This window comes from Theropithecus gelada, chromosome 12 (genome assembly GCF_003255815.1).
Source record: "Theropithecus gelada isolate Dixy chromosome 12, Tgel_1.0, whole genome shotgun sequence".
Lineage (NCBI taxonomy): Eukaryota > Metazoa > Chordata > Mammalia > Primates > Cercopithecidae > Theropithecus > Theropithecus gelada.
In genome coordinates, this window is record NC_037680.1 from 19,976,963 (window position 1) to 19,993,755 (window position 16,793).

At 36.3% G+C, this 16,793-nt stretch overlaps 1 protein-coding gene and 1 pseudogene across 1 annotated transcript in view; one reads left to right on the plus strand and one right to left on the minus strand.

Moving 5' to 3' along the window:
- The window catches only part of LRP1B (LDL receptor related protein 1B), a 1,963,100-nt gene that overhangs the window by 676,039 nt on the left and 1,270,268 nt on the right, over positions 1-16,793 (minus strand). Inside the window, exon 24 of the mRNA XM_025404289.1 lies at positions 2,119-2,316. Coding sequence (XP_025260074.1) covers positions 2,119-2,316 — 198 coding nt within the window. The remainder of the gene's footprint in view (positions 1-2,118; positions 2,317-16,793) is intronic.
- LOC112636408 lies at positions 13,109-16,144 on the plus strand (annotated as a pseudogene).

Consider the following 16,793-nt stretch of genomic DNA (forward strand, 5'->3'; position numbering starts at 1 on the left):
GATTGCATTAAGTACAAAGGAAAAGGCCTACCTGCAACCAGCAGTACAAATTATTTCAATGTGATTTCCACTTTGAGAGATTGCAAAAGTGCTACTTAGCACAGGCAACACCAAGTAGTCTCCAATTTAGCATTACCTATCACCCTTACCAGAAATCTTTAATCTAGTAAATCCTTTTAGTATCAGTGGAATCAAGTTTTTAAACAGCTCTGAGGTTAATAACAACATTGAGGCGGCAAAAAAAAAAAAAAAAAAAAAAAGTTACTTCTTGTTTCTGACTTTTGTATTCACAGCAAGGGATTTTGGAAACAATCAGTGCAACTTAACTCAAATGTTGATCTTCAAGAGTAGAATAAAATCAAAAGAAAAAGCCCACCAGAGCTCATATGCATTCTGGCTAATCAGCACTCACTCTTTTTCTCTTTGTGGAAGCATAACAGGTAACAGCTACTACTATATTAAACTTTAACAAAGATAAGCCCCAGATGACCCTCTTCCTCACCTGGGACCCTAAGATTTGTAAGATATAACAAAAATGTAAATAAGAGAAAAGGTATGAATAAAAATAAGCGATTTGGTGATGCCTACCAATATTCTTATTTATCCATTATTTAATTTCTTTCACAATTTAAAAAAAAAAATCTTTCTTTTATTTATTTTATTTTATTTATTTTATTATTATTATTATTTTTGAAACAGGGTCTCACTTCTGTTGCCAGGCTGGAATGCAATGGTGTGATCATGGCTCATTGCAGCCTCAACTTCCAGGGCTCAGATGATTCTCCTACTTCAGCCTCCTGAGTAGCAAGGACTACAGGTGCACAAAACCATACCCAGCTTTCTTTGTATTTTTAGCAGAGATGGGATTTTGCCATGTTGTCCAGGATGGTCTCGAACTCATGGGCTTAAGCATCTGTCTGCCTCAGCTTCCCAAAGTGCTGGAGTTACAGGCATGAGCCACTGTGCTGGTCAGCCAAAACTTTCCTTTTTAAACACCTTTTGTAATATGATAAATCATTGTAGTTTGTAACGTTGCTACCACATCAGTGCTTTTTGTTAGACATATTAACAATAGTTTTATGAAATCGCTAACCAATTAATCCTATGAATCTAAATCCACCGTTTTAAATCAGTATATGGCATAGGATGTAAGTTTACATATCATAATTATATTATGCGCTTAAATATGACCATTTTTCAAAATTGCAAAGGTGATTTAGAATGGAATTAACAATTTGAAAGAGATACCTTGTTCTTGGAATGGTATATGGAGGCAACATTTCAAGAGAAATATATATTAATGTCAAAGACTTCCTTTTTTTTTTTTTTTTCTTTTTTTGTTTGAGATGGAGTGTCACTCTGTTGCCCAGGTTAGAGTGCAATGGCACAATCTCAGCTCACTGCAACCTCCGACTCCCAAATTCAAGCAATTCTCCTGCTTCAGCCTCCTGAGTAACTGGGATTACAGGCATGCACCACCGCGCCTGGCTAATTTTTATATTTTTAGTAGAAATGGGATTTCATCATATTGGCCAGGCTGGTGTGGAGCTCCTGACCTCACGTGATCCACCTGCCTCAGCCTCCCGAAGTGCTGGGATTATAGGCGTGAGCCACTGCACCTGGCTATTTATATCAAAGACTTTCTACTTAAGAAAGGATTAGTTTAGCCAAAAGAGATAAGTCAAATTATGGCAAAAATATTTAGCTCATATTAGTCATCTTTGTAATATATTTTTTCTTTTTTTTTTTTTGAATTATCTTGAAAGATGGTAGCAAAATTAAAAAAAAAAAAAAAGTTATTCTAACTCCTAAAAATGTGACTAATGGTATGTAACAACCAGTCACTTTGTTTTGTTTTCTTGTAAATAAATTTCTTTGCCATCAGTCCATGGAAAAGTCCACAGTGGCAAATGGTGTGAACAGCATGAGCATCACCACTTCCTGCCCCCAACAAGTGCTCGCACAGATGCTCAACACCCCTGATTTTACATATATAAGGGAGGGGATAAAGGATCAAAGGTCAAAGAATAATCAAAATTTCTTCTAGTTATAATGTGCTCTTTGAATTTTCACTTAAAAAAGTAATCTAAACATTAAGGAAAATTATAATATATGTACCTCCACTTTCAGAAAGCTTTCCCCGGTATATTCTGTCTTCTACAACATCTGTCCAATAAAGTAAACTTTGATTGAAGTGAAAATCAAGTGCTATTGTGTTTCTCAATCCAGGAACAAGTAGACTATAGTCTCTTTTGTGAAGATCAATCCTTCTGATCTCATGACGAATAGAAAAGATGATGAATGCTTCAAAAGGATCTGAAATTAAATTTATGTTTAATAGGCTTATGAAAATGTAAACTCTGGTAATAAAATGCTTGAGATCAAAATATATTATTTAAAAGTATAATTTATTACATAATTCTCCATCTTAAAACAGCAATTTCTTTTAATCCAATATTTAACGGAAACTTGCAAAACTTAGGTTTATATGTATTCATTAGAATAGTTATTAGGGAGATTTTATTGCTTGAATTTACATATACCTGACACTGATTAAAGAATAGAAGAATTGTTGTCACACAAAAACAAAATAGGGGGTTTTCTGTTTTTTTGTTTTGTTTTGTTTTGTTTTTTGTTTTTTTTTTTTAGAATTTCACCTGACAAAGCTCAGAAAAATCACCATAGGGATTTCTAAGATGTGGCTAAAACTAACTTTGCTATTCTCTTAGCTAACTACCCTATATTTACAGATCCATAGAGAAGAAATATCCAACAACAACAGAAAAAGATTTCTGTGAAGAAGTTGCTGGACTTATAGTTAGGGAGTGCTTCCATTAAGAGAGAAGATGGCGGCTTTCTGCAGAGTCCAAAAATATCATAACTATATCATTCCTTACTGGTTTCTTTTAGCCTGAAACAGGCCTGAGTAGGGAGAAAGGAAAGAAGCTTTGAAAACGGATATGAGATTAAAGTTTATTTTAGTATTATTGTGTCTAAAAGAATGTTTCAGTATCTGAAAGTTACTAAAAGTATGTTATTTCAAAAATGTATCAAACCCTAAACTAATTACTGTGAGACATACTGATGTATATTGTTGTGATCACTTAGATATTGCAGTTATTTATTGCACAGTATTGTTTCTTCTGTATGACATTATTGTGACTAGAGCTAACTGAAAAAATGTGTATCAAAAACATGTACAGAATAGTTCCAGATAGCTCCCAACAAAACAAATACTGTTAAAATTTAATACCCTGGATTTAGCATTTTTAAAATAAAGAAAATGTTTGTGTTGGATGCACAGTTGTTTAAAAGAAAAAATATCTAATTTTGGATTAGCTCTTATGTTAGGTCTTTGATACAATTTGAATTAATTTTTGTATATGGTATAAGATAGGTTCAGATATCATTCAATTGCATGTGAAAATCTAGTTCTCCCAGCGCTATTTCTTGGAAAGACAATTTTTCCTCCACTTATGTTCAGACTTATCTCACACCATAGACAAAAACTAACTCAAACTGTATTACACACTTAAATGTGAGAACTAAAACTACACTACTATTAGAAGAACACACAGGCATATATCTTAGCGACCTTCAATTAGGCAATGGTTTCTTAGCTATGAAACTAAGACTTAATCACCGACTAAGATGATTATAATAAGAAAGCTGGATGACACAGCTGATGGCAAGGCTGTAGAGAAATTAGAACCCTCATACACTGCCAGTTGGCTATTAAGAAAAAATGCAGTCACTTTGGAAAACAGTTTGGCTCTTCCTTAAAACGTTAAATATTGAGTTACCATATGACCCAGCAAAAATTCCAATTCTAATTGTACACCAAAGATAATTAAAAATGCATGTTCACAAAAAAACTGGTGCATATTCATAGCAGCATTATTCATAACCAAAAATGGAAATAATTCATATGCCCATCAACTGATGAATAAAAAAATGTTGTCTATCCACATGATAGATATATTATTCATCAATACAAAGAAAATAATTACTGGTGTATGCTAAAACAAATGAAAACATTATGCCAAGTGAAAGAAGCTAGTCATAAAACACATATTACATGATTACATTTATATGAAATGTCCAGAATAGGCAAATCTTTAGGGGTAGAAAATAGATAGATCAGTGGTTTCTAGGGCTGAGGGGAGGTATTAATGGGAAATAATTGCTAATGGGCATGGGGTTTGTTTTGGGGTGACTAAAGTGTTCAAACATTAAATAGCTGTAACAGTTAAACTGAATTGTGCACTTTATAAGAGTGAATCTTATTGTATGTAAATTATATCTAAATACATTTGTTATTTAAAAATGTTGTAATGACTGTAAAAACTTGTAAAGGGCATAAAACTGTACAAATACTACTTGTAGCTCACTGTTAACCGTCCAGGTTCACATATATCATTAATTTTTAGCTCATTTAGTCATTCCTATAACCTTCCTCAGATCGGAAAAATTTTCTATCTACATTAAGAAAACAAAGAATTCCAATAATTTAGTTCTGTTTCTTTTCTGTGCATTAGAGTTAGTTGAATAAAATAGAGAAATTATTATTAGAAAAATTAAATGGAATAATATTTCAACTCAAAGAATTCAGAAAATAAAAATAAATTAACTCAAATTTGAAAATAACAACAAATATAACCACAGAAATTGATACAATATAACAAAAGATATTACTAGCAAACCCAAAGCCATTTGTTTAAAAGAATAACAAAATATAGATTAGACCTATGGCAGACTTGATTATATATATATACACACACGTACATACACATATTACATATACATATACATATACACACATACATAGTGATAAATTAACAGTAAGAAGAGTGAAAATAGAAAATATAGAAAATAAAAAACAGGTGACAGAGCGAGACTCCACCTCAAAACAAAAAAAAAGATGAGTAAGATATATATTTTAATAATACACTTGAAAATATGTAAAATAAGTTAATTCTTAGAGAAACGTGTTAGCAAAATTGACTTAAAAAGAAATAGAAGGCCGGGTGCGGTGGCATGCCTGTAATCCCAGCACTTTGGGATGTCAAGTCTCGTGGATCACCTGAGGTCAGGAGTTCAAGACCAGCCTGGCCAACATGGTGAAATCCCGTCTCTACTAAAAGTACAAAATTATCCAGACACGGTGGCACGTGCCTGTAATCCCAGCTACTCAGGAGGCTGAGGCAGGAGAATCTCTTGAATCCGGGAGGCAGAGGTTGCAGTGAGCCTAGATCACACAACTATGCTCCAGCCTGGGTAACAAAGTGAGATTCCATCTCAGAAAAAAAAAAAAAAAAACAGAAAATTTGAAATGATATATAAGCATTACAAACATTGATTTAATAGTAAAATTATAGCCTCCAATCTAATGTGTAAAAAAGAAAAACTTACAAGACTAAAAGTAATTTAACAAACTGGTACTTGGGTTATCTACATAGACTGCTGCCAGTCCACAAACTTTGTTACTAGTCCATAATGAAGTCGCATAGTAATTGAGAATATTAAGAAAAGTTTACACCAATTATAACAGCAAGACCACACCCATTTTATTGGGCAAAATTGGAAGTCCAAGAATTATCAAAACATCACACATGGAGTGCTTCCTATATACTATAATTATTCTTAAACTTTTCTTTTTGAGATAGAGTCTTACTCTGTTGCCCAGGCTGGAGTACAGTGGTGTGATCTCAACTCATTGAAACCTCTGCCTCCCAGGCTCAAGCAGTTCTCATGTCTCAGCCATCTGAATAGCTGTGATTACAGACATGTGCTACCATACCCAGTTAATTTTTGTATTTTTAATAGAGACAGTGTTTCTCCATGTTGGCCAGGATGGTCTCGAACTCCTGGCCTCAAGTGATCCACTCGCCTTGGCCTCCTAAAGTGCTGGGATTACAGATGTAAGCCACCGGGTCCAGTCATTCTTAAACATTTATAAATCCCAATTTACACAGTCCTCACAAAGCCTTATGAGGTGGGTGATGTCACCCCCATTTTACATAGGAAGAAACAGAGACACAGAGAAATTATATAATTACCATGCCAAAGTCACACAGCTAGTAAGTGGAGAAGAAGCAATTTGACCCACGATGGTAGCTAGTGTTAGCAAAGATTTGGAGAATGAGGAACTTTCACAAAGTGTTGATGGTAGTGTGTATTTCTACAACTATTTTGGAGATATATTTCGCTATAATAGACTTAAACATGTGTAAATGAAGATGCACATACTCTCGAATATGTAGTTCAACTTGTTTACATTTTCATATGTAGACATCATAAGGCCATTTACTACAACATAGTTTGATATAGCAAACCTTAATGGCCACAAACAGAGGAATGGCAAACTGTAATCTTTTTATAGAGGATAATGTTACAGAGCAGTTAAATCTCAAAATCATATTTATGAGAAAAAAAAAACAAAACAAAACCTAGTTTCAGATGGGTTACATAATGTACATAACTTGTGTACATATAAAAGCATAGTGTTAACTTTTGTTTAAAAACACAAACTGTAAGGATAGAACAGATACACCAGGCTCACAAAAGAGGCTGACTCGGGAGATGGAGAAATGCATACACAGAGGGCTTCAAAGTTATCTAATGTTTTATTACTTTCAGAATATCATTTAAATCGTGCATGACATATTCTAAATATTTAAAAATATTGTCTGTTGAATACATTATTCCCACTATTTCCAAACATATTTGAGTTTATAAAATGAAAAGTGATTAAAAGCACATCTGTTTTCTTTGAACAATGACCTTTACATTGACTATCTTATTAAAACAGCTCACAATCTTTTCAAGTTCTTGTATCCTTTATAGTCATTTTATGTTGAGAAAACACTTGTTTGATAAATATTTACTGAATCATGCTTGACTAAAATAAAATGAACAAATAAACTAGTTTACCAAAGATCAAAAATCAAAGTGTAAATTTTCAAATGATTTTCTATTCGAACTCTTAATCTAGATCTCTTCTTCAAGCACCTCCGCTTTCAAGATCTCTGTTGACTTATTAGATTACTATTTCCCCTTTGAGAAAATGAAGTTGTAATGAATAGTCCAATATGTTATTTCATAAACCAGTGGGAAATCATGAAGATAGAATTTTAAAATCCCTTCTTATAATGGTTTTTACTTTAATTAAATGAAACCTTGTAAAAAAGTATTTGGAGATAAAATAAGTGAAGAATTTTCTAGTTTGTTTCCATCTTGACATAGGTGTATTAACATCCTTTAGGGCAACTCCATTTAGAATGAATATAAATAATATGTGAAGTAACCATCCATTTTTACTGTTTTCTAACAATTCTTCCAGTATACCAGCTTCTGTCTCATAAATGACTGAATTTAACAGCTCAAACCAGCATATTACCCTCTTAATAGAGAAGTGGCCTGAAATCTTCCTCCTTTAGCACATCATAAGAGATGAGATATGTACAAAATAAAGGAGGTTACAATTTATACTTTGTATAAGTGATGAATTTCATTTTTATAAATCTAGTGCATTACAAGAAGCTTTTAGAAAACACTCAGAAGACTGTTATCTTCTATGTACAATTGTCTTGTTTTTCTTTTAGTCCCACTACAGATTTGCAGAATGATTTTTATCAGACAGACTATGAAAGCAGCAGATGAGTTGTCTAAGAAAAAGAGTTCTTCAGATCCTTTCAGGATAAGTTGCTATTATAACCATACAACCAGCAATTCTGTGTGAAATCCCCTGATTCTTTACCATATATATAATATCATCAAACAAAAAGTGATATTACTGTTACGATGTTTTCTCTCCTGCTACTTCAGAGTTTTTACTGTATTTTCTGTTCTTACATTTAAGAATTTATTTGAACTTTTCCCTCCCATCATCAGATACATTTATTGCACACAGTAGCAACTTATGAAGTGGTAAATGGTATATTACTTATCTGGCCCAATATATATCATGACTTACTTCCCTCCATTTCTCCATCTATAGCCATATTGGGAATGAATGATAGTTAAATATTTCTGAAGTATAATATATAGGTAGGCAGAGGAAATAGAATCTATAGAATGAAGGCCGGGATGAATTTTCAAGTATTATTCAAACTATACATATACAAGATTATATCATCAGCTATCTTTCACATTTTTTTAAGAGCCAATTTTTGTTTCTCTCTTAGTAATCCCTTTCCCAAGTATTTCTGGATTTTTAAAATATCTCTGCTTTGTATGTCAAGTTCGTGATTTGCTTTTTTAACTCACCAATTCTTTTAATCAACAAGTTGTAAGAATCTTCATTCGGGGTGTGTGTGAGGGAGAGAGAGTGAGAGAGAAGAACATTCATTCAGGTAAGAGGTGGAACAACAACAAAACCTGCATTTCTAGGATATAGTCCAGTGTCTTTTACTAGATTTAAATATTTTTGATTGCATAAAAGAATAAATGATAATTATAAAAATCAATGAATGAATAACAAGCCTAGAAGATCCTAAATATGATGAAAATGATTATGCGAGGAAGAAGAAATATGCAAATAAATGAATCAAACAAAGGAGTAAGTGAGGGAAGCAGATGCACCAAGAGGACTTGTTCAACAGAGGCTTGTTCAACAGAGGACTTGTTCAACCATGGATGAAGTTCATAGATGGGCAACTGGATGGAGGCGATATCTGAAATGTCTAAAGTTTAGAACATAGTGTTGATTTCTACAAATTAATAAGAAAAAGCAGTAATCTTCATAGGAGAATGACCAAAGGAAATTAAGGTTAGTGAGTATATGGAGAGGTGCTCAAACTCATGAGAAATAAAACAAATGCAACAAAAGCAATAATATATCATGTTACTCCTATATATTAGGGAGAAAATGACAGAGTGGATAATTTTGAGAGCTGCCAAGGATGCGAGAACTTAGATAGTGTACTGTCGGTACAGATGTAGACTGTGCAACCACTCTGAAGAGGAACTGGTTCTACTTAGTCATTGTAAGTAGAAGCACATTCTGTGATTGTTACTGGTCCTAACGGAATTTTTATCCACATCTATAAGAATGCAGGTAAATGTATGTGTATGGAATTATCATTTGTGCAGAAAGTTAGGAGCAACTTGAGTGTATTTACATGGCAGAATGGAAAAGCATAAAAGACGCGTGCACGCTCTATGACACTACCTAGTGATTAGAAGTCATAGAGTAGGTGTACGGTTCATAAAGATAGTGCTGACTAAAAACGGTAAATGACAGACTGTAATATGTATAATACCAGTTACATAATTTAAAAGATATGTATGTAAAACAACAACATAGATTTTATAAGAGAATATATGAACTACATTGAAATGATTTCCTCTAGAGACAGAGGTAAGGAAGAGGGGTAGACTTTAGAAATAAAAGTTAAGAAAGAAAGAGAAACCAAGGGAGGGCATGAGGAAAATAAAAAATCTCACATAGACCCAATGATAATACTGTGCCAGGAAGTGAGGAGTGTAATCAACTCAACCCTTCCTGCATGATCTTCAAAAGAGAAAGAGAGAGGAAGAGAGGTCATAAATATGAGAGTAATTGAAGAAAAGAGAAAGAACCCAACTACTTAGAGGAAGTTCTTACATTCAATAATCATTTGTTGCAAAATTTTCAAATGCTTCATAAGGTATATAAAATATTTTGACTCAATCTCAGCTTTTATGAAAGTGGATGCAAGTGGTAACAAAAGTAAGGTCACAAAATGTTGACTATTCAAAGGCATCATAGGAGTGTGTGGGCTCACAGCACAGACAAACTGCCTGGGTCTTTGCAGTATTATGTAAATGCTCCTGCTTTGAGTCCAGTAAGAATAAAGTTCAAAACCTTTGTTCTAACATCTCTTAGCCACAATCTCTTACCCTGAGCAAATGAAGTAACCTTCCTGTGTGTTCATTTCCATAGATATAAAATGAGAGATTTAAGACTATCTGGTTTCTTGGAAGTAATAAATAAATGATCATACTTTAGGTGTTGGGTAAATGGTAGCTATTCACAATTATAATAATTAACTTGAAGAAATTATTTGTAGATAAGGGAGTTTTGAACAGTGTAAAGGATTCAAATTTCCAGGGGGAATGTGGAAGATATTATTAAGTCATAGATGATAGTAAACGGAATATTTGAAGATGATGATTAAATGAAGAGATATATATGAAAGCGCTTTACACATTCTTAGTCGTGCATATACTATCATTACTCATGATGAAAATGGCAATAATGTGCCTAAAGTCAAAATCCACAGTGAATGATGATGAAACATCACGTTGGAGAGGGAAAATGAACAAAAATGAAGAAAGCTCTGAATAGCAGACAGAAAGGTTTGAGGTTAATTTCATAGATAATAGAGAGATAGGTTTAAAATCTGGATGGAAACTGATATGTAAATCTGTCATTCTTTAAAGAGAAATAAAAGAATGGATGATCGGATTTTAAGTCCCCCACAGCTTCATTCCCCTGATGGCTTCACTTTTATCACTCACTACTCCCCAAGGCAGCAAATCTGCTTATCACTTTACTTTTCATCTTGACCTCTTTCTATTAATTTTCATTTTCCTGAATCCAGATTTTCCTCTCTCGTCAGTAAAAATACTATGTTTCTTTCAGTTTCAATATCCTCCTCCTCAAAAACTGGAGAAACAAGAAGATAAAAACAAATTTGCTAGAGAGAAGACTGCCATCATCATTAGAACATATGTATCTCCTGGCCTGTGCTGTGGTGCAGATGCTACTTAATTGTAGAAAGAGATCTGAATCCAAGAAACACTGTGAAGAAAAAATTAAGACATGGAGAGAGAAGGCAGCAAGAAATTTGACAAATCAAAGATAAGTTGAGGTTGTGAGCCCTGAAGACCAAAAACAATACTGCAGCTATTGACAGAATTACTGATAACTGAGGGAGAAGACAAAGGGTACTCTTAGCCAACTAATCTTGAGGTGACCTGATGATACCTGGGGAAGTAGAATTAGATAGTAAGAAAAATGATAGGCTGGGCACGGAGGCTTACACCTGTAATCCCAGCACCTTGGGAAGCCAAGACAGGAGGATCACCTGAGGTCAGGAGTTTGAGACCAGCCTGGCCAACATGGTGAAACCCTGTCTCTACAAAAATACAAAATTTAGCTGGGCATGGTGGTGCATACCTGTAAGCTACTCAGGAGGTTGAAGCACGAGAATCACTTGAACCTGGGAAGCAGAGGTTGTAGTGAGACAAGATCGTGCCACTGTACTCCAGCCTGGGTGACACAATGAGACTCCGCCGCCAAAAAAAAAAATATATATATATATATAGCTGGAGATGTAAATGCCACAGTAATCATATCTCGGGTGATAAGGGAAGGTTCAGGGTAGAAAGGAGTTGTCCAAGGAAATACACATAGAGGCATGTGAAAATTAAGCTTTGGGTAGTGGACACAGTGTACCAAAACACAACCATTATATGTATGCATTTTTGTGCTTATATTCACAATCTCTTTCCTAGAAATGATTTTAATTAAAAAAATATATAATTTTAAAAACCTAAAAATGAAAAAAAAATTAGAGAATAAGAACTAAAAAAAAAACTAATGCGAAAATACAACCTGATTCAGTCTGAGATTAAAAAACAAAAAACAAAAAACAAAAAACCTATAATGTTATTTGCAATGTTACTAGAAATATGCTTCAAATTTGCCATTGGGCTGCCGGATAAACAGGAATGGAGCCAGAAGAAAATGCAATCGAAACAGGAAATTTTCCCTGACCCCTTCACAGGACTTGGACTTGCGAAGCGGGTGGCTCTTTTACTCAGCCTACAGCTCTCAACCCCTCGCAGGAAGGGGAGCACACAGGTGAGTGCTCGCAGGGGCCAGAAGGAATGCTTCTGGGCGCAGGCAGGAGCAGAACTCTGTGTGGCCCCTAGAGCCTCAGAAGGCATGTTACAGTGCGCTCTTTTACTTTGCTGTCCGTGGGTGGCTTAAGTGTTTAACATCTCAGTGTGACAACCCCCTGTATCCCGAGCTCTTATTGGGTGTCAGGAAGAATCAGGTTGCACAAAGAATTGAAGATGGTAAATGCAGGGGATTTTATTGCTGATGAAAATGGCTCTCAGTGGAATGGAGAGCTGAAAAGGGGACGGACCAGAAAGGTGGTCTTCCTTGGGAGTTCAGCTGTCCCAGGCCAAATTGAAAAAAAAAAGTTTTTCAAATTATAGCCATGATTGTTCCATTCCTTTTTCCCCTTGAGTTTTCTTCCATAGTTCTCACATCTTTTTTTTTTTTTTTCCTACACTCTTTCCTTTTCTGATTCTTTACAATGTGGCTTTTGTTGAATTGCAGAACTGATTCTGTTTCCTCTAAGTTCACCCCTAATATCTTATTAGTTAAATAAAATGACATTTTATTTAACTAACACCTCTTCTGCAAGGTCCCGCCATCAAGCCATCCCTCTGAAGCCATCCCTCTGAAGTCAAGCTGCTTCTCACCAACGCCAAGCTGTTTTTTTTCTTTTCTCTTCTTCTCTGCTGCTCTGCTGGCAGTGGAGCCTGGGATTTTTATGAGCACAGGGTGGGCCAGGGTGGTTCTGGAAAAGGCAACATTCAAGCAGGAAAACAGGGGTGTAAAGTTCTCAATTTGGGCTGCGGGTCCAGGCTTGAGGGTGGGGCCCTCGCGGGGAACCTACCTGTTCTACCCAGTATTTCCCTGCCTCCTATCCACATCACAATCAGTAGCATATTTTAGGTGGTCCTAAAATAAATCAATACTTCAGAGAGAGTGATTAATAATTGAATTACTATAATTATTACTAAATGGATTAAATTATTAATAAATGAATTAAAGAGGGAAAATGTAATTGAGTATTGAGATATATGAGAAAACTGAGATTTGAGATACATTAAATAAAAAAATAAAAGTTATAAAAGTAGCATTTATGAAATATCATTTTAACTAATAAGATATTAGGAGTGAACTTAGAGAAAACAGAATCAGTTCTGCAATTCAGCAAAAGCCAGATTGTAAAGAATCAGAGAAGGAAAGAGTGTAGGAAAAAAAAAAAGGGATGAGAGAACTATGGAAGAAAACTAAAGGGGAAAAAGGAATGGAACAATCATGGCTGTAATTTGAAAAACTTTTTTTTAATGTTTTCTTTTGAGATGGTTTCACTCTGGCTCAGGCTGCAGTACAGTGGCACAGTGATGGCTCACCGCAGCCTCAATCTCCTGGGCTCAGCCAATGCTCCCGCCACAGTCACCTGAGTAGCTGGGACCACAGATGTGCACCATCATGACTTGCTAATTTTTAAATTATTTGTAGGTAGGGAGTATCCTTATGTAGACCAGGCTGTCTTGAACTCCTGGGCTCAAGTGATCCTCCTGTCTCAGCCCTCCAAAGTGTTGAGATTACAGGTGTGAGCCACCATGCCCAGCCAAAACACTGCTATCATCATTTTATTTTTCTATTTAATGTCAACAGCGATAAGGACAGGTATTGCATTCAATAGAAAGAAAATATTTTAAAAGGGGAAATCAACGGAAGATGATGGAAAAGAGAAAATGAGCAAGAAAAAGAAATTTGTATTTTTAAAGTCCAGTAGTAACTAGTCAGTTCATTTTTATTGAACTGTGAAATTGCTGATTTTCTTTCTTTCTTTCTTTCTTTCTTTTTTTTTTGAGACGGAGTTTCGCTCTGTTGCCCAGGCTGGAGTGCAGTGGCGCCATCTCAGCTCACTGCAAGCTCTGCCTCCCGGGTTCACGCCATTCTCCTGCCTCAGCCTCCTGAGTAGCTGGGACCACAGGCCCCCCCCCCCCCCCCCCCCCCCGTTTTTTTTTTTTTTTTTTTTGAATTTTTATAGAGACGGGGTTTCACCATGTTAGCCAGGATGGTCTCAATCTCCTAACCTTGTGATCCGCCCGCCTCAGCCTACCAAAGTGCTGGGATTATAAGCGTAAGCTACCGTACCTGGCCAATTTGCTGCTTTTCTAAAAGAAAAGGGGTGAACAAAATACAGAATAAAGTTTTTTTTTTTTTTTTTTTTTTTTTTTTTTACATGCACAAAGTGCACTATACCTTTCAGGAAGAGATGAATTACCAGAAGATAAAATTATCCACTTAAAAATGTTTCATTGTAACTTTAAAAGATGAAATACACTTTTGCTTTTCTATAAAATTATGAACAAAATCAGATGGAAAATATAGCAATCTTAACAGTGAGAAATCATACGGTACTGCCAGAGTTTTGTTGGGGCTCAGAAAACAGCATCACAAAGTGAAGGCCTAAGAAGCTACCTCGGAAGCAAAGTCTCTCCCGGACCCTCTCCTGCCTTCCTGTTTTTCATGCTTCATTCTCTCCTCAGGCAAGCCATAGTAACTAGAATCTCTCTTTCCCAGAGCGAGTCATAGAAACCAGCAGTCCCGTTCCCCAAAGCCAGCCATAAAGCCTAAAACTACTATTTTAACCTTCCCAGACTATGATGGTTAATATTGAGGGTCAACTTAATTGGATTGAAGGATGCAAAGTATTGTTCCTGGGTGTGTCTGTGAGGCTGCTGCCAAAGGAGATTAACGTTTGAGTCAGTGGACTGGGAGAGGCAGACCCACCTTCAATCTGGATGGGTACTATCTAATCAGTTGCCAGCACAGCTGGGATAAAAAAGCAAGCAGAGGAGTGTGGAAAGACTAGATTTGCTAAGTCTTCTGACCTCTATCTTTCTCTCATGCTGGATACTTCTTGTTCTCCAATATCAGACTTCTAGTTCTTCAGCTTTTGAACTCTTGTACCTGCACCAGTGATTTCCCAGGGGCTCTCATGCCTTCAGCCACAGACTGAAGGCTGTACTATTGGCTTTCCTACTTTTGAGGTTTTGGGACTCAGACAGGTTTCCTGGCTCCTCAGCTTGCAGGCAGCCTTTTGTGGGACTTCACCTTATGACTGTGTGAGTCAATTCTCCTAATAAACCCCCCTTCATGTATTTATCTATCCTATTAGTTCTGTCCCTTTAGAGAACCCTGATGAAGACACCAACTTTTTGTTTAGGAGCTGGCCATAAGTAAATTGAAGATGCTTATTCCAGAGGTGGTCTGCCCCGTATCTTGGAGGAAGGAATGCTGCCCAGACAGGTTCTGAAGAATTGGAGCGGACAGGCTGTGCTGGATCCCCCCAGACATCTATTAGCATTAGATCACACCCTTTTTGTCCAATCATATTTCTACACATCTGTCCATACTTCATTAAGCCTAAGTGTAAAAAATGGATAGTTTTTCCTCGATCTTTGGGTCTTCATTCTGAAGGTTTCTATGTCACATAAAACTATCATCAGGTTCCCATCCAGGACTAAGTCCAGGCAACTCAACCTGGTTAGTGTAGGTCCTGGGGTTCCCCTGCTGAACCATCTGGCAGCTGAGCCATAGGAGAGATGTGGGCCGAAGCACTAGTATAGGAAATGGTGCCCTCGGTACTCAGGTGGAATGGGCACGCTAAACTGCTGTCTCCCAGTTTAAGGACTGTGGGCTGACCAAGTTCCTCTTAGAATTGCAGACACTAATGAGCAATCTCAGGACCATCGATTTGTCCAACAATAAGATGGAGAACCTACTGCCTTTGCTGATACAGAAGTTCACTGAGCTGAAGAACCTATCGCTGAACAACATAAACTGCTCTGCCTAATGAGATTATGCAATCCTAAACAAATCTAGAGATGCTATGCCTAAACAGCAGTCACCTGAGAAAGTTGCCATCTACCTTTGGGCAACTCTCTACCCTCAAGACCCTGAGCCTCTCTGGGAACCAACTGGGAGCACTATCACCCAACTTTGTAGCCTAGGCCACCAGAGGTGGTGGACCTTTCCAGGAACCAGATTCGAAGTATACCTGACATAGTAGGAGAGCTGCAGGTCATCAGACTCATCCTCAACTGGAAGAAGATATCTCAGGTCTCAGTAAAGATATCTTGCTGTCCTTGCATTAAAATTCTTTACCTAGAAGAGAACTGTCCGGAGCTCAGCATGGTTTCACAGAGCATCTGCAGTGACTCCCATATCTGTCCGCTTGCTATGGAAGGTGATCATTTTGAAATAAAGAAACCTCAAGAACTGGAAGGTTATGGTAAGTACATGGAGAGGTTCATGGCCACCAAGAAGTTTGCATGAAGTTCTCCAGGTCTATGGGAACCTTACAGGATACTGACTTGGAACCTGTTGGAGTGTGGCTGATTGAAAGGCTCCTGTTGTTGTGAAGGGGTATCTGCAATAAGAAGATGATACTCCAGGAGATTATGTTTTTACTCAATGATCTTTTTTTTTTTTCCCCCTTTTCAGGGATCTTCTCAACAAAGCTAAAAGAAAGGAAATCAGGAGACAGGAAAAGTTCTCCATTTGAGCCATGGGTATGACAGTGAGCAAGGTTGGTCTTCAAAATCATCATTAGTTTGGCATTAAGAAATCAGTACCTAGCTTCTATTTTTATGGTGAGGGAGTGCTGCCTGGTAACAGAATAACTCCACACCACCGCTTGAAATTTCATTTAGTTTCAATGTGTGAGCTTTCATAAAGTCAATTGCCATTTCATTTCTATGTTAACACTTCATATTTTTATGAAATTCAAATAATTTGTGAGAAGATGGTATAGTTAATCTAAGGATTTGTTATTTTATTCCAGTCCGTCAGTTCAATTGCAGTGCTTATACTTGGAATTTAGGATTTACATAAATATGGGACTGTTTATCTTGATTAAAAGCACGCTTTGTCAGAGAAGCACCAACACCACACTAAAAAATGTTCCCCAAGGCTGCAGTAGCAA